Raw genomic sequence first — 25,881 nt, 5'->3', positions numbered from 1 at the left:
CGTTGTGAATTCAGTTTGCAATCATCCAGTCAGCCCAACGATGGAAGGCTGCGATTCCTGCCATCGGACGTCGGGAACCTCGTTGTAATATATCTGCACATCATTATAAGGTCAGCCCTCTGGAATTGTACGCCCACTTTGGCAGGAAAACATGCCAGTGCAGAACACGTCTTGACAACTGTGACGTGCAGAAGTCGGGACTTACCATCAGGTCCTTCTACATTGTGGACATCCGAGGAGCAGAAGATGCAGGAACACGACAGCAATGGGACCTTGCAGGAACATAACTGGCATGCTGGGTGATTCTCATGGACATGGCTCTGCCGCGAAGCAGCTCATGGAAGTTAGAAAGTCACCGTTAAGGGTTTGCTCAAATGGATGATCATCGAGGGGATGGAGAGCAAGGTCTGGCTGTGTTTGAGAGAGGAAGATATACTGGGGGGTGGGAGAGGAAGGTCTAGGATTGACTGGGGGAGGAAGAGGTGATGGGGGGTGGGGAGAACAAAGGTGTTGCGGGGGGCGGGGTGAGGTTGGGAGAGGGTAAATTAAGGTGTTGGGGAGGGGAGGTTGGGAAGGGGAAAGGGACTACAGGGGGAGGAGGGGGTAATGGGGGAGAAGACGGAAACTGGAAAGTTAGGTGTTAGGGGGGTGGAAAGTATAAGGGATGGAGTTTGGGGGGGAAGGAGTGCGGAGAGAGGAGGGAGTCCAGGCGAGCGGAGGAAGGGAGGCACTAAGGGTGGACGAAGAAGTTAAGGTGGAAGAAGAAGTAAGGGTGCCTGAAGGAGTCAGGAAGGGGGAAGGGATAAGGCTGGAGGAAGAAGTAAGGCTGAAGAAAGTTGGGAATGGGGGAAGACTAAGAGTGGCGGAAGAAGTAAGGGTGTCTGAAAGAGCCAGGAAGGAGGAAGGACTAAGTCGGTGGGGAGGGGGGGTCCGGGTGGTGGGGGAAGGACTAAGGGGAGTGGAGTTCCAGAAAGGGGGGAAGGATTTCCAGGTGGAAGGAGTTCCAAGGGGGGAAAAAGTTCCAAGGGAGGTAGGAGTTCTGGGGGGGAAGGAGTTCTGGAGAGGAATGGATCCTAAGGTGGAAGGGATTCCAAGGGGGTAAGGAATCTGAAAGGGGGGATGTACAGCTGCATGTGCAAGGGAGGGCTCTGATGAGTCCATGTCTGCCTCCCGGGAAGTGAACTGAGGGTAGGTGTGATATGAGGTAATGGTGACAACGACAGAGGCAGAGTGAGGTGGTAGGGCGGGAGGGCAACGGTGGAATGGTATCGGTAGAAGGGACGGTGAGGGTAGCTGGTGGGTTTCAGAGGCAGACACGGACCCTGGGGGTGGGAAGGAGGAGGTCGGGGAGGTTAATGTGCATGGGGTGGAATTTTCGGGAAGGAAGGGAACATGATGCCGGTGGAGGGAAGGTCTTCCAGGTTGCTTATTTCCAACTCTTCAATGGAGGAGGAGTCATCTTGGCTGGAGGTGGGCAAGTGGATGGAGCTGAGGGATTGGCTGACTGAAGGTGTCATTCACTTGGCAGAGCTCCCTGTGAACCAACGTAGAGACAATTAGTGCATGGCAACAAAGTCAAAAGCAGAAGAGAGAGCACTCACATTTCGGTTGAGAGAGGGACGATGTGGTGCAGGGCCCTTGCAAGGGTGTTCACCACCGACTTCACCATCACCGCAGGCAGGGGCCACATCCTCACCAGTCAGTGCGATGGCACGCTCCCCAAAGTGAGTGCGGGGCCTAATGTGGGCCACTCCACCCCAATCTGGGACCTCTTCCTGCTGATGTGAGCAGGCTTCTCCTGCATGATAACAGATGGAGAAAGGGTGAGCAGGCCACATGGCACTAAGCAGAATGTTTGTGTGGTGAGCGGAGACCTGGACGGGATGAGGATGTGAGTTCCAGAGGATATGAGCCTGAGGAAGATGTGAGAGTGTGTATGAGAGTTAGTGGTGTTGTCCCTTGAGGTGTGAGATCCCTGTGGATGTGGGATGGGTTTGTGAGTGTGAGAGTTAAGAGTGATAAGAAGAGTGACTTATCCTGGTGGAACAGAAGAGATCATTCATCCTCTTGCAGCACTGGGTGACTGTCCTCTTTTGCAGGGCATTGGCACTGACCACCGCTATCACCACCTTCCAAGCTGGATTAGTGTTGTTGCTGCCTCTCTTGCGGCCTGAGCAGTGGTAGAGGACATCACAGCGAGCCTCCACTGTGTCCAAAAGGTGCTTGAGGAACTTGCCATTGAACCTGGGGGTTGCAGTCCTTTTGCCTTTTAGGGCCATGTCTTCTTTGCAGCAGTTGTGGGCTGGAAGCACTGAGAGGTGTGCACGTGGCTGGGCTTTAAATATGGTGCCCGGTGTGACAAAGTGGTTTGGTGATGGCCTGGTAGGCGAATGAGAGCCTGTTCGCCATCGAAATGGCGTGTTTCCTGGGAATACATAATTAATGCGGTGGGTTTGGGATGATATGGCTCGAGAAGCTGCCATTGCGGCCGGTGGGTAAAACATCATTTTCCACCTCCCCGCTACCACAGTAAATCTGGGATGATTCCGCCCTATGTATTCACATTTCCATGGGCTGGATTTTACACTCTCCTGTGAGGCATGTTTTCAACTGAGGGTGTAGTGGCCTAGCCCACTGACTTCCCACCCACCCCTGGACCTGGTCTCCATAATAAGGTAGGCGGGCAGGCACTGAATTCGACAGCTGTTCATCATTTTTAATAAAATCAATAAAATCATTAATGGGTAATTGAACATTAACAAGCCAGTTGACTTGAATATTACACTGCCCACGCCATAATACAGTTGGCGTAGGCAGGCAGGCAAGAACCAGAAGGCCATTTTTTAAATAACTTTGTTGAAAAGGTGGGAAGGAAGGGGAGGCACATTATTCAGGCTGGGTGCCCAGTGCGCATCAGAGGCATCCCCAAGATGATATTCCCCACTTTGTGCCTCCCTTCCTCCCCTCAAAAACCGGCAGCCTTCACCTCTTAAGGCTCTCTGATCACTTCCTGCCCTAAAATCCTGTGAGTTATCTCAGCCTGGAATCCATTGCTCTTCTTCCTGGGGACTGCATGCAGTCCCAGAGCACCTACTACTGAGTTCTGCCACTGCTAGAGCAGTTGGCCAATCAAGTTGATGAGTGGAAGTCCCACAGTGACCTCAGTCACCATCAGTGTATTATCATTGTGGGGCGGCCATTTTTTACATCCATCGGCTTGGAACTGACTTTAGTAGCAGGAGGGGCGAGCAATAATACCCTCTACCCCTGTAAAATTCAGCCCCATATATTTTATTAGCTGCTTTCTTTACCTCCCCTTCCGACTTCAAGAATTGTCCCTCTCTTATTGCACCCATTTAAAAAATGTATAATTTATCTGGTATGATTTCGCCCCATTTTTCTTATCAAAATTTATCACCTCACACTTTTCTGTGTTCAATTTCATCTGTCATGTGTCCATCCAGTATCAAACTGTCTCTGTACCCCTATCTTTCACATTGCTTACTGCTCTTCCAAGATTTGTGCCATCTGCAAACTTTCAAAATTGTGCTCTGTACCTCAAGTCATTAATATTTTTTATTGTTTGTTCGTGGGATATGGGTATCACTTGGTAAAGCCCAACCCATTTGCCCTTGAGAAGGTGATGATGAGCTGTCTTCTGGGACTTCTGCAGGCTGTTTGATATAGGTATATCCACAGTACTGTTAGTAAGGAGTTCCAGGATTTTGACTCAGCACCATTGAAGGAATGGTGATATGTCTCAAAGTCAGGATGGTGGGCCACTTGGAGGGAATTTGCAGGTGGTTCTCCCATGTGCCTGCTGTCCTTGTTTTTCCAGGTGGTAGCGGTCATGGGTTGGAAAGTGTTGTTGAACCTTGATGAGTTACTGCAGTGCATTTTGTAGATGGTAAATACTGCTGCCACTGTGCGTCAGTGATGAGGGAAGTGAATATTTAAAGTTATCAATGGGGCGCCATTCAGTTATTTTGTCCTGGATGGTGCCAAGCATCTTGAGTATTGTTGGAGCTGTACTTAACCAGGTAAGTGGAGAGTGTTCCATCACATTCCTGATATGTGCTTTATACATGATGGGCAGGCTTTGGGAAGTCAGGAGGTGGGTTACTTGCTGTACAATAATCAGTCCTCTGCTTGCTCCTGTGGCCAATATTTATGTGGCTAGTCCAGTTAAATTTCAGTACATCAGTTATTTTTGTATACAATTTTCTCAAGGATCATTGTTTCTAAAAGCCTTCCCCACATCCAACATTAAACTGATTGGCCTATAATATTATATTATATATAATGTGCCAAAAATGGCAATTGTCCTCATACTGAACCCTTGGAGCACCATTGTACACCTCTTTCCTTTCTGAAAAATGAACATTCACCTCATATCCCTGAATTCTATCCATTAGCCAATTTGATATCCATGCTGCTGCTGCCCACTTTACCCCATGGACTTTGATATTGCTAACCAATTCATGGTTCTTTATTAAATAGCTTTTGGAAGTGCACGTACACAAGATCAACTGCACTGCCCTCATCCACCTTCTCTGTTACCTCATCAAGAAACTCAATTAAGTTGGTCAAATAAAATTTGCCCTTAACAAATCTATGCTCACTCTCCTTTATTAATCTGTGCTTGTACAAGTGGCTGTTAATTTTCTCAAAGATCATTGTTTCTAAAAGCCTTCCCCACCACCAGCATTAAACTGATTGGCCTATAGTTGTCAGATTTATCCTTCTCCCATTTTTGAACTAGAGTGTAACATTTGTGATCCTCGTGTCCTTTGGCACCACCTCTGTAACTAAGGGGGATTAGAATAATGTGGCCATCGGCACCTCCACAATTTCTACCTTCATTTTTCTCAGCAACCTAGGGTGCATCTCATCCAGTGTAGGCAACATTCTCTTAGTTACTAAGTGACATTTATCCATACTCCAAGTTTAGCTTCATTAAATATAAAATGTAGGAGGAAAAAACTAAATGTCCTAAAGTGGGATAAAGCGAGGGTCAACATGTTGGCGAAGTGATAAAAAGGATAACGGTGTTAGGTGCGAGGTGGGAACTTGCAAAATTCATACTCCAATAAGAGAAGACTGCTGCCAGATATAATTATTTCGCCTAATGAATGTAAATTTTTCAATGTATTACAAGCTGCCATGTTATGTTTTGTCAGCATCATTCAGCAACTGCTATCACAGCTGGGACTTTCAATCGCCCATGAGCAGGTGAGGTCATGTGTGTGTGTGCTGTGAAAATAATGCTCTCGGATGGCGTATCAGTCTATTGATGCCTCAGTGATAGGCTGTAATTTTCAAAGGAAGGGCAGGTGGGTGGAGAGCAGGCAACCCACACACTCTTCCAATTAACTGGCTGGAGAGGGGCAGAATGAAATTTTCAAAGTTGAGAATGGGAAGGGTGAGCAGTCTGGGGAATGTTAGGCCCTATCTGTTGGGACCACAGCGAGCAGACATTATTTCTTGTTGCTGCTGATGTAAAGTCTTGAAACAAAAGGCAAAGTCAAACTGAGGTGCTCATGCAGTGAGGCAAAGTGGCCGTCGCTTGAGCGGAACAGGTTAATTATCTGATGAGCGACTGTTTTGTCACTTGTATGCACTATGACCCGTTGGCCCTTGCTCTCCTGCCTGATCCATTCCGCAATGCAATGGGAAGCCCAGTCATGGCTGCCCTTTGCCTTTGAAAATCACCCTCCAGAACCAGATCTCGCCTCTAGATGCTGGCGCCAAGCACCACTAATTGAGCGCTGAACTTACCTCCAGCCCAATTAGAGCTTTTGTATATCAAAATAGTGTCATTAATGCATTCAGGGTTGGATCCAGAAATAATCTATGCATTGAGTTCCTGACTCCAGATTGAAAATCCAGTCCCATTTGTTGGTGAAACACATTCCTTCAGAAAGTGACCTGCTGTGTCCTGTTATCTTGCTTTCTGTATCAGGGAACCATACGATGACAACTGGAAGTGCATTTGTCTCATATCTTCAAATCGCAGTCAAAATACTTATTACCTTTTATGGTTCTCTGATTATAAGCATTTCATTAATCCATTATACTCTCTAGTTCTTGAAGAATCACATTCGATTCGCGATTTTGTGAAATACCAATAGTGAAATAATAATGAATGTAATGATGAATGTAACTCATTTCCATACACCCTGCTAGACTAAAGTCCTTCAAAGATCTTTTATATTCTTTTACTAGTAACAGAAACCATGGGCAGAATTTTGCCCTTGGTGGGGATGCTCAGCAGGGGTGGTTGGGAAGCCGACCACCGCCCGCGATCGGCACCGCAACGTGATCTTACGCGGGTGGGCCAATTAAGGCCCGCCCAGCATGGAACGCGAGTGGCAGTGCTCAATGCTGCCTGTGCGGGTGAGGGAAGGAGGGCAAGCGGGCCTAGCGCAAACTTCGCGTATGCACACGAAAGAGCGCTTCGATCTCCTTAAGGCACAGAGCTGCCTCAGGGAGATGAAGTGCTGTTTAGAAAACTCATGAAGAAAATAAAAATGTCATAAAATATGTCCCCTCATGTGACACTGTCATATGAGCAGGGACATGTTTTTAATTCAAATGTAAAATTTTTATTTTATATTTTATTTGCTTTAGGAAACCTCATCCTGCCCGTTGGTGAGGTTTCCTAAAAAGCGCAAAGGCTGCTTGGCGTTTTCTGCCCGTAACGATTGTGGATGACGTTGGGACGCTTGCCCGATGCGTCATCACGCGCCATTTTACACTTGGCTGGGTTGGGCGCACGCCTGCCTGCTCACCGAGCTCAATATTCTGCAATAGATACAAAAATAGAAAACAACAGCCAACCTTGGTAAGCTGAGAGTGTAGCTACTTTCTTTATGCACAATAGTAATCAGGCTTATAAAGTTTACCGCGATGAAAAAGTTCTAGAAACTGAGGTGCTTTCATAACTTATAAATAATACATTCAAAATGGGTTGTTTAATGTCACTCATATACATCTAATAAGAATGCTTTCACATGGTTTTGTGTATCATATTCTATGGGCAAAATCATCCAGATTTGCACTGTGCAGAAGCGGGTGAGAAAAAGGACCTTTACCTGCCGGCTGCAATGGCGGTTTTTCACGCCGTATCATCCCAATTTCACCTCATTAGTCATGCATTCCAGGGAAATACGCTGGCTCCGACTCGCCTGCCACGCTGTCACCTCACTGCTTCATCATGCTGGGCACCAAGTTTAAACTGCAGCCAGGCGCACACCTCTCAGTGCTTCCAGCCCAGGACTGCTACACAGAAGTCATGGCCCCAAAAGGCAAGAAGACTGAAGCCCTTCTATAGTGATGCATCCCTTGAGCACCTTTTGGATGCAGTGGAGGCCCGCCATGATGTGCTCTACCCCAGCTTTGTCCGCAGAAGAGGCAGCAACATTACCACTCCGGCTTGGTAGGTTGTGGCGGTGGTGATCAGTGACAATGCTTCACAGAAGAGGTTGGCCATCCGATGCAGATAGAGGATGAATGACCTCATCCGTGCCACCAGGGTAAGGCAACCATCTTATCACTCTAAACTCATACACTCAAGCCCATCACAAATTCACTGGCATCTCATTCACTGCCAGCTCAAGGGATATCACCACTCACTCTCTCTTACTGCCTCCTCAGCCCTCACCATCATGTGGCCACTTGCACAGATCAACTTGTGTCCCCACACACACCCTGGGATACCCTCTTCTGCAGTACAGCACTCACTCTGCAGCATCTTCCCTTGCCTGAGGCCACTTGTCCCCCTTCTACAAGCAAGCCCTAGCCCTGCAGCCATTGAGAAGCCACCCAGCCTTATGGCTAGTCTGGTAGGTAGAAACCAGACCTTGAGCCCCTCTAAAGTTGATGTGGTGCTGCCTGCGAAGCCTGGCATTGATGACCGGGAGCGCTAGCTGAAGCAATATAGGAAAACAAACCTTGAAGTCCCAAGCAAGGTGCATGTTGTTATGTTCAGTTGTGAAACATGTCGGTGTGCAACCACGCCAACGCTCTCGGATGATCCAGAATGGGGGGATGATTCCAGCGAGCTGGGTTTATAATGATATGCAGATGTAGTACAATGAGGTTCCTGACGTCCGACGGTGGGAAACACGGCCTGCCATTGACAGGTAGAGCGGACAATTGAAGACTGGTTTTACAACATTGTGAAACTGATTTTTAGCCATCTCGCCATATTGTCCACTCACGCCAATGAACACGCCTGACACCAGTGGGCACAGATAATTCCGCCCGATTTGTATAACCTATGCTATGCTTATAAAGTCAGTAGTGAAAATCAGTTTACTTTGTATATTTCACAAGTTAAAATTAAAAGATATGTTAAAAGGAAAAAGGGAAACTCAGAAAAGAACAGTGGGCAGGCATGCGCCAGACCCGACTGGACACGAAATCGGGCGAGATGACTTTGGGTGAGCGTCCCAACATCATCTTGCGCTCGTGCGATATTTCGGTCGGCGCGCACACACGCAAATGTCGGAAGTGCGCTGACCGACAATTAAGAGGCCAATTAAGGTAACTAAAGTTGCAATTGTCTTAAATTTTATGTTACCCGGCCAACCTTACAGTACGGGCGGGATGAGGTTTTCATTATGAAATGAAATAAAAATAAAAATCTATGGACAGCATTTTTATAATGTATATGTTCAGGTGACTGATTGTGATGCTTGCACATATTTTTCCTGATTTTAAAAACTTTATTTAATGCAATTCAAGTCTTCAGCTCCCTAAGGCAGGTATCTGCCTTCAGGGAGCTTTCTGTCAGCGTCCACCCTCTTCCTGCCCTCACCCCGGCAGCGCTGAACTTCTCAGCGCGCGTTTCACGCTGGCTGGCTGTTAATTGACCAGCCAGCATGAAATCGCAGTCAGGGGCCAATCACAGTTGACGGTCCATTTCACAGGCGCTCCTAGACCTGCCAATCGCGCCCACCCGCCGACCTAAAAATTCAGGCCTGTATGTACATTACCTCTATATACTCAGGAATATTTCTGCCTTTATCTGCTATTATGTTTGAAGTTTAAATATAATTGCACCTGGTTCTGGAGGATTAGTAACATAAGCAACTGGACAATTATGCATCACATTGAATCTCCAAGCTCCTAAAAGAAATAACTCCCTGCTGATATACTGTATTGATGTTATTCCCCTTCAAATATAAAGGTAATACTTCTTGTCAAACACAGATATCAATATTGCATAAGGGTGTCGCGAGGTTTTGGAAGTTTGAGGACCTGCATGGGCATCATATACTGTTACTACTTGTGGAGTGACACGAAGCCTAACGCTAAGCTGCTTTGGGTGCCTTACAGCCTGACACAGTGACTGACTTTGTTGTGTGGAGTTTGTGAGGGATGGGGTAAGCCTGAAAAATCCGAGCACTGTACTAAAAGTTGAGTTGAGCTGCAAACTGAAATCCAAAGTTGTCTCAATTTGACCAATTTTAATTCATCCCGAACAACTGGAATTTGAGTCCAGTTCAGATATGACTGCCCGTTTAACAAACATGACAATGTGTATTCAGAATGATAGAACCTATTGCTCTCCACTCAGTACGGACAAGCCTTTGCAAGTTGCATCATTTAACCTTCTTTAATTCATTCACAGGATGTGGGCATTGCTGGCTAGGGCAGCATTTATTTCCCATCCCTAATTGCCCTTGAGAAGGTGGTGGTGAGCTGCCTTCTTGAACCACTGCAGTCCATGTGGCGTAGGTACACCTACAGTGCTGTTAAGGAGTGAGTGCCAGGATTTTGACCCAGAGGCAGTGAAGGAACGGCGATATATTTCCAAGTCAGGATGGTGAGTGGCTTGGAGGAAAGCCACCTTCTTGAGCTGCTTATGGTCCATGTGGTGAAGATATTCCAATAGTTCTGTTTGGATGGTAGTTCAAGGATTTTGACCCTGTATTGATGAAGGAAGGACAATTGAGGAAGGAAGGATCTCCAAGTTAGAATGGAGTCTGACTTGAAGGGAAACCTGGAAATGATGGTGTTCCCATGCAGCTGCCGCCCTTGTCTTTCTAGGTGGTAGAGGTCACTGGTTTGGGAGGTATTGTGAAGTCTTGCTGAGTTCCTGAAGTTGTTCTTTGCTTTACAAACTGAAATTTCTCAGCACTATGCTTTTTTCTGAGTGTCTTGTGATTATGGCCTGATAATCACCCTTCCTCTGATTTCCCCAAACATTCAATATTCAATTGCCCATTAGATAACCGGAAAATGTTTAAACTACATTTGCAAATTTTGGTGTTAGAAAATAAACTGATCATCCTTTGCCACTTTATATAATAAAAAACTAGCATTTGGCCATCAGTGAGGCCTACTCCCTCTTTAACTGGCCAAGGAGCGATACAGCTGGAAGTAGAACATCACTGTAACCTTGCCAGCACTTGCACTATGACAGTGCCATGTATTCGAATTTGAGAACCAAACTGATCTGAATATTCACACCTTCAAAATAGAAATATAATTCCACTCATCCTCTGTGGAAAGTCACCAGCAACATTTCCTAGAGTTGTGTTATGAATTGATCTAAGCCAGCTTGAGCTCTGTATTAAGTTACATTTTGATGTTAAGCTGTGGTATTTTTGTTACTCTCATTCTGCTTACATAGCTCCATTCTGCATGCATACAATACTTACAATTTCAGGTTGAGGCATCAATGATTTACTTATTTGGAGGCAATTTTAAAAAGTAGCTTTAGCAATTCATATATATCACTGCACTACTACCTCCCCAAAACCCTTATTTGGCATTCATAGCTGTTTTTAGAAACTTGTTAAATTTGAACTAACAAGTCATTATAAATGAGTGGATTTTCTTTGGTGTCACTCATAAACTTTTCTGTAACTCTTTGCTTGTTTATTACTTCTGACTTTTTTTGTTTCCTCCTCTGTCATTACGGCTGAATTTTCCCCATGTGGAGGGGTTTGTGCGGGGGTAGGTGGGAACGAGCGCGAATCAGATCGGCGCCCCCGATTGGGTCCGTGCCGCCATTTTACGTGGGCGGACCAATTAAGGCCCGTCCAGCATGACGCTTGCCTGGAAGTGCTGAGCGCTCCCTGTGCGGGCGGTGGGGGGTGGGATTCCATGAGTCAGGGCCTGCGTTCGCATGCATGTCAAAGAGCGCAGAAATCTCCCTGAGGCGCCGCAGTTTAAGGTTTTAAAATTTAAATAAAGGAAAAAAAAACTTTTAAAACGTGTTCCCTCATGTGACAGTGTCACATGAGCTGGGACATGTCAATGAATTTTTAAAATAATTTTTATTGAAATTTAAAACGCTTCACGAAAACTCATCCTGCCCGTGGATGAGGTTTCATGAAAAATGCGAAGGCCGCCTGGCCTATTCACCCGCCCGCCAACCTTAAGGTTGGACAGGCAACTCATTTAACTGTTTTAATTAGTTTTTAACAGGCCTTAATAGGCCTTTGACAGTTCGGCGGGCGTGCAGCCGAACTGAAAATCCAAATGACGCGCAATGACGTCAGGACGCCCTTCCAACGTCACCGTGCGTCACTTTACATGCCCTGCCCTGCTCGCCAACCAGAAAATTCTTCCCTACATTTATTTCTCATCCTCTTGCCCCACTCTGCACCATACATTTTTTCTTGTTGTTGTCTTTGTATCTTTGTCTCAATGCTTTTTCTTACTCTTTCTCCCCTTAAGAACAGGAGCAGGCCATTCAGCCCCTCAAGCCAGTTCCACCACTAAATTAGGTCATGGCTGATCTATATCTATATCTTAACTCCAACTCTGCCTTGGCTTCATATTCTATTATAACCTTGTCTAGCAAAAATCTATCAAACTCAGATTTAACATTTTTAATTGAGCTAGCATCTACTGTGAGAGAGATTTTTGGGAGAGATTTCCAACAATCCTCTATGTGCAGAAGTGCCTCCTAATCTCTCTCCTGAACAGCCTGGCATTGGTTATAAGAGTGTGCCCCTTGTCATATGTCCCCCACCAATGGAAAACGTTTTTCTCTATCTACCCTATTGAATTCTTTCAAACCCTAAAAGCCTCAATCAAATCGCCCCTTATCTTTCTATATTCCTGGAAATGCAGGCCTAATTTATGTAATCTCAACTAAAAATCTCATCCTTGGAGTCCTGGCAACATTCTGGTGATTCTGTGTTGCTGTCCTTCCAATATATCCACAAATGTCTACTGGTTAATGGGCTGTTTGCTAGAGCTGCCAATTATTATTTTTTTATTTATTCTTTCATGGGATGTGGGTATCACTGACAAGGCCAGTATTTGCTGCCCATCCCTAAGTGCCCTTGAACCGAGTGGCTTATAAGGCAATTTCAGAGGGAAGTTAAGAGTCAACTACATTGCTGTGGGTCTGAGAGTTGGGATTAATGGGTCTTTTTTCAGGTTGGAAAGACATAACTATTGGAGTGCCACAAGGATCAGTCAACTATTTACTAGCTATATTGATGACTTGGAGGAGGGGGCAGAGTGTAATGTATCCAAATTTGCTGACAATACAAAAATAGGTGGGAGGGCATGTTGTGATGAGGACATAAGGAATCTGCAAGGGGATATAGATAGGTTGAGTGAGTGGGCAAAAACTTGGCCGATGGAATTTAATGTAGGAAAGTGTGAGGTCATGCACTTTGGTAGGAAGAATCAAAAGGCAGACTATTATTTAAATGGAGAGAAACTCCAAAACAGGGCAGCACAGAGGAAAATGGGTGTTCTTGTGCGTGAAACACAAAAGGTTAGCATGCAATGCAGCACGCAATTAAAAAGGCAAATGGAATTTATGCCTGTATTGCTAGGGGGTTGGAGTTTAAAAATAGGGCAGTCTTGTTACAACTGCACATGGTATTGGTGAGGCTGCACGTGGAGTACTGCGTACAGTTTTGGTCCCTGTATTTAAGAAAGGATATACTGGCATTGGAGGCTGTTCAAAAGAGATTCATGAGGCTGATTCCTGGGATGAAGGGGTTGATTTATCAAGAACCGCTAAACAGATTAGGCCTTTATTCTTTAGAGTTTAGAAGAATGAGGGGTGACCTCATTGAAACATACAAAATCCTGAGAGGGCTTGACAGGGTAGATGTTGAGAAGATGTTTCCACTAGTGAAGGAATTTCGAGCTAGGGGACATAGCTACAGAATAAGGGGACACTCATTTAGAACAGAAGGAATTTCTTCTCTCAGAGGGTAGTGAATGTTTGGAATTCTCTACCCCAGAGAGTTGTGGAGGCTAGATCGCTGAAAGTATTTAAAGAGGAGATAGGTAGATTTTTGAAATATCGGGGAGTTGTGGGCTATGAGGAGCTGGCACGGAAGAGGAGTTGAGGCCTGGGGCAGATCAGCCATGATCTTATTGAATGGTGGGGCAGACTTGAGAGGCCCCACGACAGCACCAGCCAGTTCTAAGTGGTCCAACACCTGTGACCTCACCAGAGGTAGAGTCTGACTGTTCAGTTCCTGCTCTGACTACTGAAATGCTCTTGGACAATGACCTCCTGGTTTTGAGGGCCACACCAAAGGCCACTTGTAACTGTGCACAGGCAGATTTGGCCAGCAGGATGGAGGCATCATGCGGGGTATTGGGTGATGCAGAGAACTGGGGAGAAGTGGTAGCGTTTTGAATCGAGTTCCTACTTCCATGTTCCTTTTTACCATCAGGCGTCTCATAGACTTTTCACATATCAATCTGCCGGAGGGCAGATCAGTGATATGTTTTAAGGTACCGGTTAAGGTGTTCATCATCTTATTTAAGGCACCAGGCATTCTGGCATCCAAAGTTTGCACAGGCATGTCAAGGTCCACATGGATTCAATTGATTCTCAGGATTGATGTTGCACACACTTGGCCATTCTATCAATGGAAGAGGAAAACATCACAATGTCCGGCGACATCAACCTGCTCATGCTTGATTCCTCCATTCTCTCTGGAATCATGGAGATGTGCGCTTGGGAGGCCTGCTAGAACATTGCAGATTGTCCGCTTCCTTTCAACGATTATCTTTTAATCGATGACGCCCAGGATATAGCACAGGACTGTGTTCTCTCCAATGTGGACTCTTCAAATTGTCTCTGCCACCATTGCCTGCTCTTTCTCACTTGTGAAATGTGATTCACCAGGTTAAAACCCAGGTTTGGGTGTAATTGGACCCACTTAAGTGCGAGTATCTGCACTGGAGTATGGTGCACCCTTTGAAGGAATCAGCCACTTTGGGGATTCATTGCCCTGAAACTGGACAAACCACTGCTGTACGTGTGAAGGCTCTGGTGAAGAGAAAAGATTAGAATTAGTTCTGGCAAGAAAAGAATGTTGCCACTTAAGGATTATGAAGATGATGATTATATATCATTTGCTACTGAAATCAAGTCAACATGACTAAATATTCTATCACATGTGGGTCGCTGATATTTAATTCTATCACTAAGCAGCTTAGGGATCTCAATCCCTCGATCTCTTGGCCAGAGATGCCAAGATGCTACAGATCTCTAGTACGTCCTTCCTCCTCGCAGTTGTCAGCTATGAGATCTGTGGAGGATCACCTCTGATCTTTCTCCCTAGTCTTTGTGTGCTCTGCTCACACAATGGGTAGAAGAGCAGACTTTTAGTGACTTTGTGGATGGAAGCAGTGCATTTGATGATGGTAACTACAGGGAGAGACATTAAATTGCATAAGGAGCAGGATGAGTGACAATGATATACAGAAAAATGGGAATGAGAATGTGTGCATAGAAAGACAACGGTGAGTGTATTTGCAGGCTAGTTGGGTGTGAGGGATAGTATGATGGAAGAGGCTTTGCAAGGTTGGGATGGGGGGAGGGGGTGATGCATAAAACAGAATGTAGGTAAACGCCAGCAGTATTCCCCTTTCCTAGCCTGGTTAGGTCATTAAAAACACTTCCTGGACTGAATTCAGGGACATGAAATAGAGCTAAGCTAGTGCAGCAGGCTGAGTAGCAAAAAGAAAGTTGACTGGAGACTTCTCAGTGGATTTTGTTATCTATTGAATTTCAAATATTCCAGTCAAAAGGATTTAATTGTATTCCAGGTGAGACCTTGGATTCTCATTGGTAAGGCCCATCTCATTTTGATTTAGCAGAATTCAAATTTTCAGCTTACTATCCATTGGTAAAAGTGATAATGAGTTTTGGACCCCGGTTTTATAAAAAGCCTTAGGCAGTTAATAGAAGTCTTACACATCTCAATTCTGTTTTCTGTTTTGGTGCTGCAAACATACCAGTGACATTTAGTCCTTATCTGAAATGGAATGTTCGAAACCATATAAAGTAGTCTCAGGTTTCAACCCTTTATCAGTGGTCTATTTTAAGACATCATCATACAATTACCAGTGAAGCAGTAAGCTAGCTAGGTTTTAAAATATTTCTTTCTTTCTTCCAGCTTAAAACTCTACCATCAAAATGCCAGAACCTGCGTAAGTATGATGAATTTTGCAACAAAGCACAATAATAACCTTAAGAAAAATTCTAATCTTTTTTACCTTTAGTATAGTAAAATTCATGCGTTGTTTTATGCATTATTATTCCTGCAGCAGAGAGGTAAGGAAAACTTACTTCTTTTGAAATGTTTGCATTCATTTAATCCTTTCCCCCAATTTGCTGTTAGCCCAATTTACTACTAATCTGCTGCGCACCGTGCAAAAAATTATCATGACTTCAAGAAAATAATGATGCATGTCTAATCAACATTAATGAAAAGAATAATAACATGAAGCTGTTGCTTCCTTTTCTGCACCAGTCATGATTTCCAGAACTAATGGTGTGTAATTTCTGTTAGTTGAATCGAGAAAAAAACGATAATAATGTTAAAGAGAAATGACTGACACTTTATATATTGGTGGAATGCACACTTTGTAAAGTCAGCCTCTAGTATAATTGTCAAATACTAATCTGAAAAATTGATTTTTATTTTTTAATAGAGACAGTAACAATTAGTCAGTTTTCAGCTGCTGCAACTTCTGTTGTGACAAAGATTGTGTTCATGTCAGGAATTATTTGTACCACAGTTGTTAGTAATGAGATTTATTGAAGTGGCATGCATTTCTAATGCAATGGTCAGTAGTTATTGCTCTGACATCTGTATTAGTAACTCATGAGGCAAGTCCCTCTTGACTAACACACAGCTTTTTATTATGCCGAGATTGAATGCATAATAGCCTCCTAAAGGATAGACCTCTTGTTTTAAATAACTTTTTAAAAAGTAATTATAAAGCCATCATTGTTTTCAGTTGTGGCATCTACTTGTATTCCTCTGACCTATGACTTGTTTGTAAATATAATTCACAATTCCTAGTGCTTCCGTCAAAATCAGTGATATCTCAGGTACATTCTGGCGCAGCCTGAAATGAAGCCTAACACATGCTATTTGCATCAGAACTAATGAAAACAAGTATTCCAATTACAATTCCAATAAACTACGCTGACAGAAATAATTTGAATTTCCCTGCTGGCAGAGAGCTATGATTTGATACAAAGAATAAAACAAGTTTAAGATCCAATTTCTTAAATACTAAATTACATTTGTTATTTAAACAATTTATTTATCTTTTTATGCATGAAAACTTGAGAATCAAGAGCTAGTAAAAATAAACAATGACAATCACAAAAAAAATTTCCAGAAATTGTGTATCCTGTCAGATCATGCAGGCCTGCAGTTCTCATCTGACATATTTTGTCGTTTAAGGGCTACATGTGGGTATGATAAGGTGCCACATTTGTAGGGCTACAGGTAGGATTTTTTCAGTCCAGAATTTGAGGCTTACTTCAGTATTAGGGAGGTGAATGCAATCGTGTATCCTGGTAAACTGAAGATGGTTTTATATTGTTCTGTTTTAGTTCAGATTCCAGGGGACTCTGACCCAGTTACACCACTTAATCCAATTGTTATCCCAGAAGCAGACCCATGAGACGTGATTTCCCTGGAATAAGGGAGATTAATTTAGTGCTGTAAACACTGGGAGCTTATTTACTGCTGTCAGTCTCCCAGGAACTGAACAAAAACAGCACCAGAATAAAAGCAGCTTCAATCCTCAAAAGCAGTGCCATCTAGAGGTGCAGAACAGTACTGAGTACCAGCTTTGTGTTCATTGCAATTTGTCAATTAAGGTTTCGCTACAATATTACTCCAGCAATTTGCCGTGCTGAAAACATCCAATCAGTCTCTTCACCAACTAGAAAGGTGAGTCTTGTTGTCACCAAGTATTCATCAAACAAGAATGAAAGAAAGAAACCAAAGAAAAGAGGAAATAATTAAAGATAAGAAAATAAGTGTGCAATAAAAGAAGCAACCTGGAAAACTAAATGATAAAAGATTTACAAAAAGGATGTAAAGAAGAATGTAGAGTCAGAAGCAAACATTGCAGATATATTTTGACACATGAAAATTACAAAGGAACAAAATGAGAGTTTTAGGAAGTCTGATAAGAATGTGGGAGCAGTGGTGAACATTAAGCTGAGCAAAAGATTAACCTATTTTTAAATGTTTTTGAAGAGAAAGTCAAAGATCACAGCATCCCGCAAGCTTCTGCTTAAGGTAAACTTTTGGAATTTATAATCTATTTATTTTATTCACCTTTAACTGTACTTCAGCAATTTTCAATGGCTGCTTGCCTTTGATTAAGTTCCATCAGCGAAGTTATTGCCAAAGTCCAGAAAATGAGATTCTCCACAGTGACATCTTTTTCCACACTCTGATGGGCCAAAAGGTGATGTGAACACAGTGGAATGAGATTGAGCACCGTTGGGGGTCTCGCATTGAAATTCTCCCATTCGTTCTCTGGGAAATGCTTTATTATCTCAAATGCGCCATCTAGTGACCATCTTGAGAACTAATGAAGGCAATCAGCATGAAAAAAGATTTCAGTCTCAGGGAGCTCTGGGACTTCAGCCTAAAAATCTGGCGGTGCCATTAGGCCATCGGGACTAAAGTAGAATAGGACTTCTGCTTGTCTTAAGGTAGTGGCGGTGATCCCATGGTAAAATGTAGGGTCAGCTGATTCAAAAAGAGACTAAAAAACCTCGAATAAATAGAGCACAAAATCGTGCATTGGTAGTGAGGCTGCAAATGGCCCATGAAGGGAGGGGGTGAATGGGGGAGCAGAGATGATCGGATTGTCAGGGTTTGGGGTGATGGTGGGGAGTAGCATTGTCGGAGTCAGAAAACGTCTGGAGGAGAGTCAGAGACCCAACAGGACATAAAACCTGTTACTGCTTAAAGTGACAGTGGCAGTACTAAAGGAAACAGACTACTTGGTTGACCAGGATGGCAGTTGTGTTAAAGAAGCAAGTAGCAAACATCAGGATCTACATGTCCTCATAATGAAGATATGGATCAGGCGGGATGGGCTTTTTGGGATTAGGAGTTGAACACCTGCCAAGAACGTGGCTTTCGCTTTGTGCAAAGAGGTATCGGTGGCAGTGAGTGTCACTTCCTTGAAACCTAACACCCCTTTACCATGCAGGCTGGCATCTAATGACTGCACCAATGTACTGATGGAATCAGAGGGGAAAGTTGAATTTATCAGTGACCCTTCCAGAAGCCAGTCCTCGTTTCTTAGATCTCACGTTATCACTCCTTTTTATAGGCTTATCTTAAGCCAGCTGCAAATGGTGGAATCTCTGTGACACGACCTTTGACTCTCATTGCCCTTGACAATTGCATAAATGCCCCACTCAGGACGCATATTCTGCCAGCAACCAATCCATTGGAATTTAGAATGTAGTTTAAAATAAGAGTAATATTGGTGTATCTGACTTACACCCAAATTCCAGTCTGTTACAATGGAATTACACTGCTTTTGCACCAATTGGTGCACTTATTCCCAGATAAAACAGTAACTGTCCTGTCACTGGGCATTCTCTGTGTAATGTTACCTTAATATATGTAGTTATTAAAATAAGGATTTAACGTTTAAGGCATGGCAAGGCTTCAACAAATCTACAATTTGGCCTCTAGAGTTTGTTGCTGGCTAAAGCAACAGAAGAATTAATCCAAGAAACAACAGAGAAAAATGAAGAAAAAGGAAGATTTCTTGGCGAACGAGTCCCATATATAAGAATAGCTGGCCTGTCCTTTACTCAGCTGCAGGTAAATATTTACCAATGGAAAACATTCACTTCATTCTTTTATTATAAAACATGATTTTTACCTCATCATGACTTTTTGTTTAAATCCACAAAGCTGAAAATGCCAGGACCTTGTCCCCAATGCAGAAACAGGGATATGGGTTCACATTCTGGTAGCGTGAAGGAGCTGCTGACTTGTCAACAGTTTGGACGAAGGTCTTTGAAAACTTTGTTACCCCTATTCTCGCCTCTTCCACATCTCCAAATTCCTCCATCTCAGCACTAGCATCTACGCCTTCTGCTGTTTAGGCCCTAAGCTCAGGAATTCCCTTTTTAAACCTCTCCAGCTTCTTCTTCCCCTTTAAGGTGCGCCTTGAAACATACACTTTGATGAAGCATTCATCGCTTGTCCTAGGGAATGACTTTTACACCCCACCAAGGTTGGGAGCGGAGACGGGCAAGCGCTAAAAATTATGTGCCATTTACATGGCTCCATTTTTGTGGAGGCAGGATGGGGCACCACAGAGCTACCTTGCCCATCTGCCGCTGGCAGCAGGTCTGGCTCATTAGGGGCTACTTAAGGCCAATTAAAGGATGCCAAGTGGCATTTTACGGTCGGCCTCCAGGTTCTCGCAGGTGGCAGGGACCAGTTTAGTTGCCTAGAGGTGACCTCCCAGCAGCAGACCAGGGGCCCAGCACTCCAGGGAGACTTAGACATCCTCCCCGCCTGCCTGGGTGCAGCACAGGCTGCCCTGTTGAGGAGTTGGCAGCAAAGGCCACTTTTTACTTAAACTGTAAAAGAGTTGAAGAGAGAGTGCCTCCATTTTGAAGCGCTCTATCTCTATCTCTCTCTCTCTCATTTACATTCCATTAGATCCTGCTGCTTCTTTCAAACTGGAGGGCCTCTCATTAGTCCTCCAGCTTTGAGAGCTCACCCACCATTATTAATTGGACTTCAATCCCATCCTCTGGCCATTAATTGGTTGACCTGGGGAAAATCACAGTGAGTGACTGTTTCCCAAATGGTGCAGGCTTCTGACTCCCATTTGAACCTGACAATGGTTCAGCAGCTGGCAGAGAAATTCTTGCCCTAATGTCTCATTTTCATTTAGCTCAATGGCACTTTTTTTCCTGTTGTGGCTCTTATAAAAAGCCTGGCATCTTCCACCAGATTTAAGGTGTCGTATAAACGCAAGTTGTTGAGTTAAGAAATCAAAAACAAAATCCTTTTTAAAACACTTTTGAGATACTTTACAAATAACACTAACCTGTAATTATGTCTTAATGGTCTATTAACTCCTATAGAAATTACTATGGCATCATTAATCCTGCTACTAGTTATGACAAAAATGACATATGGGCTTTATGTTCCTCCTGTGTTATTTAATGTTGCCAGTGACTTGTTTGAAGAAATGTTTGTGTTAACATTGTAGGAGGAATTTAAGCCTCGTGGCTGTTCCACCCTTTATTATTTATATTAATTACCAGAAAATGAACAATGGGAATAGACTAGGATTGTCCTAAATCAGGAATACTTCAGGTTGATTGGCAAATAACATAATTTACTTCCTTGGCAGGCTGATTAATCTATTGGGGTGGGGTGGGTGGAACACGTCTTGATTTTGCAGTCAGTGTTGAAATGACAGTGCTCACCACTCACCTTGAAGAAAGCTGCCCACAAAGATCCAATGAACTCTGTGACATGGATTTTACCTTTCTCAATACTAGTTTTATTCAGGCACCATGTACAAGGGATCTCTGGTGTCCAGCAACAGTTATGTTATCAAATAGGCTAAGCTGCCAAATACATTGAAGAAATCTCACAGGCAGCAAACCAAAAGGTTTTAACATTCGGTTTTTATAATTTTATAAAGAGTGAAATAACGATCAGGCCATTTACACAATATTGAGTTAGAAGTATCATGAACTTTAAAAAATAGCTTTTATTACTTTAACGATCTGTGGAATTTTTATCATTGAATGGAGAAATTTGCCATTTCACAAAGATAAAACTAGTTTTGCAGGGCCAGAGAAGCTGTTCAACATTAATTATGATTTTGTATGTCATTAAAAACACAATTATATTTCACTCAACAATGCTTAATTTTTTTTGAGGGTGTTTACAACAAGAAGATAGTTTAAGAAGTAAAAAGTCACTTCAATTCAGTGATTTCTAATTGATTTCCATCTGTCTGGGTGTTAACACAGCACCCAGTAGAGGAATGGGGAATCTCTGGATTTCTGAGTTTAATTACAATGTACAGATGACAGAAGTTGCTGTCAGCCTCACAAGTAGGGACAGCGAATTCTGACAATTTCGCTGTCACGACAACTGCCAAATCTAGGCCATATTTAGTTCCAGAAAATATAAAGGTGAGGATAGGCCTAATTCCCTCGCTGCACATTGCAAGAATATGTCCTGGTCGTCTTACAATTGTAACTAGAGAAGCTCATTCACTGGTCATTAGCCCAATCTGAAACTGAATCCAGAGAAAGATGTCACTCCTACTACTACAGATGAATTTTTTTGTTGCTATCCTATATATAGAATCCTATAAATTTACAGTCATCAAAACTTCCTATTCTCACAAGACAAATGTGTATTCCTCCAGTACTTGCCCACAGAAGGAAGTGGAGTATTATTTTGACTACATTCCATGATTTGACACTTCGGTTTGAATTTTGACCCTGTAGCTTCCATCTTTGAGAGGCTTACAGGCTACCTGAAGGCTCCATTATGGCAGGCAGAAAGCACATGTTCATTCTGAGCTGGAAATGTGCCACCTGCCATATTGGTTAAGACAAAAAAGAAAGAATTGCTATCCAGAGTCCATGCCTGAAATCGCTGCTTGAGACCCCACCTCCCACTATAAGGTTGGTTTGCACTGGGATAGCCAGTAGTGATACCTTAAGGGGACCGGATATTGGGCTGCAAATAAAAAGGGAAGGTTTTAAAATATAATTAACTGTGTGTGGAGCTAGGAGGAGCAGGAGTGCTCCTCACAACTTCACATTCAAAGCGCACAGGTCATTACCAGTCATCCTTCCACCATTCCTCATTCCCCCCCCACCCACCGCCCAACCATTCCCCACTCCACCCCACAATCCCTGCACCCCCGATCCTGGCCTCTAACCCCCATGACCCTGATGTCATAGATCACTACCTTCCCTCCCAATCATCGTTGCTCTCTCCCTTGATCACCTATCCTTCCTGATCGCTGTCGCCATCCCCAACCTCAACCTGCCACCCCCACCCTTCCAATTTAAACTTCTAATGGCCCACAATCATTTTTCACCAATGAGCTGCCTGGGGCCTGATCTGAGTGTTGATGCACAATTTCGGCTGCATTTTATGCCAATCCATTCGGATGCAGAGATTGATTCCTACGCCCCTGCCAGACTCTGACAGGTTAGTCGCTGAGCTGTGTAATTGGCGTGGTAAAATATTTCGATGTTGCTTTAATAATAGAATAGAAATACTCAGTGGGCCTGGCAGCATCTGGAGATAGAAACAGAGTTAATGGGCCTGAACTTCCTCGGAATGGCAATCAGTGTCAGATTGCCACTCCAGTCCCAGTTTCTTACTTGAAATCCTGTCTCGCCCGACCTTCCGACTCAGGCCGGGTGAGGTCAGAGTAGTACAGCAGCACTCCTGAGGTCTAGCATTAAAGAGCAGCTCTGTTGAAAGGAAGGAAGCCATGCCGCCCTCTTTACGGCACCAACTGCCGTAAAGCAGGTAAGTTTAATGATCCAGTGAAATTTAAAGGTCCTTGACAGGCCAGGGAGAAGGAAAGTGTATCAGGTAATTGAATAGGATTTGGGGGTTGGGGGTGTCGGGGGTGGGAGGGGTTGGCCCTTGGGGGTTGGCGTCAGGAATCTGGAGTGCGAGGTGGGGGGTGGTCGGGCCACAGTGAATGGGAGACTGGGCCTTGGCGGGACTAGGGGGTCGGGCCTTGGTGGGGCTAGGGGGTCGGGCCTCGGTGGGGCTAGGGGGTCAGGCCTCAGGTGGGTGTCGGGCCTTGGGGGTGGGGAGTTAGGCCTCAGAGACAGAGATATTGGGCCTCAGGGGGGCTGTAGAGCCTCTGGTGGTCCAGTCTGGTCAGTATTTTGAAGGGGTGTTAAGCCTCAGGTCAGGGGGCAGTCAGATCAGGCCTTGGTTGGTGGGGTGGGGGGGGAGGGTGCGGTGGTGGGCTGACGGTGGGGGATCGGGCCTCAGAGGAGGTGTCAGATCAGGCATGGGAAGGTGGTGTTGGGTCTCGGGAGCATGTCAGGCCAGGGGGATTGGGAGGGAATGAGAGTTGGGCCTGGTGCTTGTGGGAGGGGAGGAGTCCTTATGGGGGTGGGAGGGTCCCGTGGGGTTGGTGTCGGGTGTGGAGAGGCACTCCTGAGGTATTGTGGGGTGGAGGAGTCCCATTGGGAGAGCTGGGGGGAGTCCTTTTGGGGTTTGTGGGAGTGGGGGGAATCCTGTGGGTGTTCGGTATTGGTCTGTGCAATAGATATGCAGAAGTTAGCAGAGGTTTTAATTCTTCTAACTTTTACTGGGCAACTATAGGTGTAACCCAGTCAGAACCATCCAAAGTTTGCAGGTCTGGCAGCATTTGTGGAGAGAGAAATAGAATTAATGGCTTGAATCATCTGTCGGCATGTACAGGGCGGTCCCCCCTCGCCAACGCATAAAATGATGCACTGTGATATCAGGTGTGTGTCCTGGCGTCACCGCACATCATTCCGATCTTCAATGAGAAGCCACATGGTAAGGCAGCCATGTTGGTCTCCCTATTTAATCATTAAGTGCTGCACACAACAGCAGCAGCAGAAAGTGCAGCAACACCTATGCCTTCAGTACCAGAGACTGTAACATCATGCGGTCTCCAGGCCTTTTTCTTCTTGAGTTCACCTAAAATTACAGAGCAGTTTCTGCAACAAATGTTAAAAAGCATTTATTGCATGACATGAGGATGTTTGTGAGTATACTTGATCAGTTAGTGCCATCAAAATATAATTGCTTTTGGATGTCTTAACAGCATTTACATAAACTCCATGTTGCAGTCACAATGATTGTACTTACTGATTTTGACTTACAGTGAGGTAAATTTAGTTTTTTGTTACAGCGAGATAGTGGTTTGTTCTTCATTATGAAAGTAGTGGTGTACTTTATACGAATTAATAATGATCATGAGGAATATTATTCACTGATCTATTTTATTGAATGGAGTATTTAAAAAAATCAAACAAATGAATGTGATGGGACTTTAGTTCATTAATATGCATAAGCCTCCTTTACTGTATACCTCCGTGCAGGTCATGGTTGAAATAATCTGAACCTGCTTGAATGTCAGGATGAATACACAAGTACTTCTCGAACATAAATCAAATTAAATTTCCCAATTGGGAATGGTCCATTATTCTCTATTTGCCATTTGTGTGATACTAAAAATGACAGACTATTGGTGTTGGCATCTAAAAGGGAGTGATAGATATACAGCTGAGATTTATTATGTAACTGGGTCATTTCACATCACGCCTGTTGTAATTGATAACAATTTAACTGGTGCTACAGTATCTAGACTAACTTAAAGTAATGTTTGTTCCCCTGCTTATCTGGTAGTGTGGCTATTAACGTGAAGTATATATTTTTCTGGATGTAAAGGGAAGCTATTCATTCACAGAGTCCGCTCGTTAAGGTTTGTAAAAGTTAGTTGCCAACAACATCCATGCTGGTACGAATAGTGAACCTGAAGAAATATAGATTACTTTCACAAATCACTGTATTTATTAGTAAATTATTCAGATGCAGCAAATTTGAAACAATGGCTTATTAATAGCTTTCAGTGATGCAATCATTGAGTCACATGGAGAGTAACCTGAGGGTGGAGGTGTTCCTACGTGTCTGCTGTCCTTGTCTTTCTAGGTGGTAGATGTCACAGGTTGGAAGGTGGTGTCAATTGAGACTTAGTGAGTTGCTGCAGTGCATCCTGTATATGGTACACACTGCTACCACCATATGCCAGTAAATGCTTAAGGTGGCGGACAGGGTGCCAATCAAGCAGGTTGCTTTGCCTTTGGTGGTGTCAAGCTTCTTGCATGTTGTTGGAGCTGCACTCATCCAGACAAATGGAAGCTTTTCCATCACACTTATGTCCTTGAATGGTGGTCAGGCTTTGGGGAGTCAGGAGTTATTTGTTTCATTGATGTTTGAGGAGATATCTTTGATCAGACATACATCATAGAAAAGAATCAAAGACACAAATGATTAGCAGCATTCTTATTCATATTGTTTTGTATTTTCAATATTCCTTTGAAAGTAGTGTTTAAGAACAGGGATCACCATTTTGACAATACACAGGACATGCCACAGATTGTTTACATCACCAAGGTCATCACATGCTTTACTCATCCAGTGAGCAGTTTCCACACATAAATTGGGATTTTTTTGTTATCAGTGAAAACATTTAATTAAAAACGGAATTAAATGGAAAACGGGATTTGTTAGACAGTTAATGACTTTTAATACATTTATCTATTACATTTTGTAACAAAAACAAATTTATCGTCTTCAAAACTTAAGGAACTCTGCCAGGAACTCCATGAGAAGGTGAACGTAGTGGATGAGGAGCGATATGACATTGAAGCCAAAGTGATACACAATACGAGAGAGGTATGTAATCAGAAGGTGTCTTAGCTCCTCCTTCCATCAAATGAAGAGCACTACTGCAGCTAAGCTTCCTGTCTAGAGATGGCTGAGAGCTCATGAGACTTATTCCTCCAGGATAACCATGCTGGGGGAGGGTACA

The 25,881-nt window shown here is 43.9% G+C and overlaps 1 protein-coding gene across 1 annotated transcript in view; it reads left to right on the top strand.

Annotated features, from left to right (window-relative positions):
- Window positions 1-25,881, top strand: part of LOC144683559 (troponin I, slow skeletal muscle-like) — a 41,843-nt gene that overhangs the window by 1,834 nt on the left and 14,128 nt on the right. The window contains exons 2-5 of the mRNA XM_078546694.1: window positions 15,405-15,438; window positions 17,514-17,555; window positions 18,978-19,109; window positions 25,656-25,745. Coding sequence (XP_078402820.1) covers window positions 15,405-15,438; window positions 17,514-17,555; window positions 18,978-19,109; window positions 25,656-25,745 — 298 coding nt within the window. The remainder of the gene's footprint in view (window positions 1-15,404; window positions 15,439-17,513; window positions 17,556-18,977; window positions 19,110-25,655; window positions 25,746-25,881) is intronic.

The sequence above is a fragment of the Cetorhinus maximus genome, chromosome 8, assembly GCF_964194155.1.
Source record: "Cetorhinus maximus chromosome 8, sCetMax3.hap1.1, whole genome shotgun sequence".
NCBI lineage: Eukaryota > Metazoa > Chordata > Chondrichthyes > Lamniformes > Cetorhinidae > Cetorhinus > Cetorhinus maximus.
This window is presented reverse-complemented; position numbering and strand designations above follow the sequence as displayed.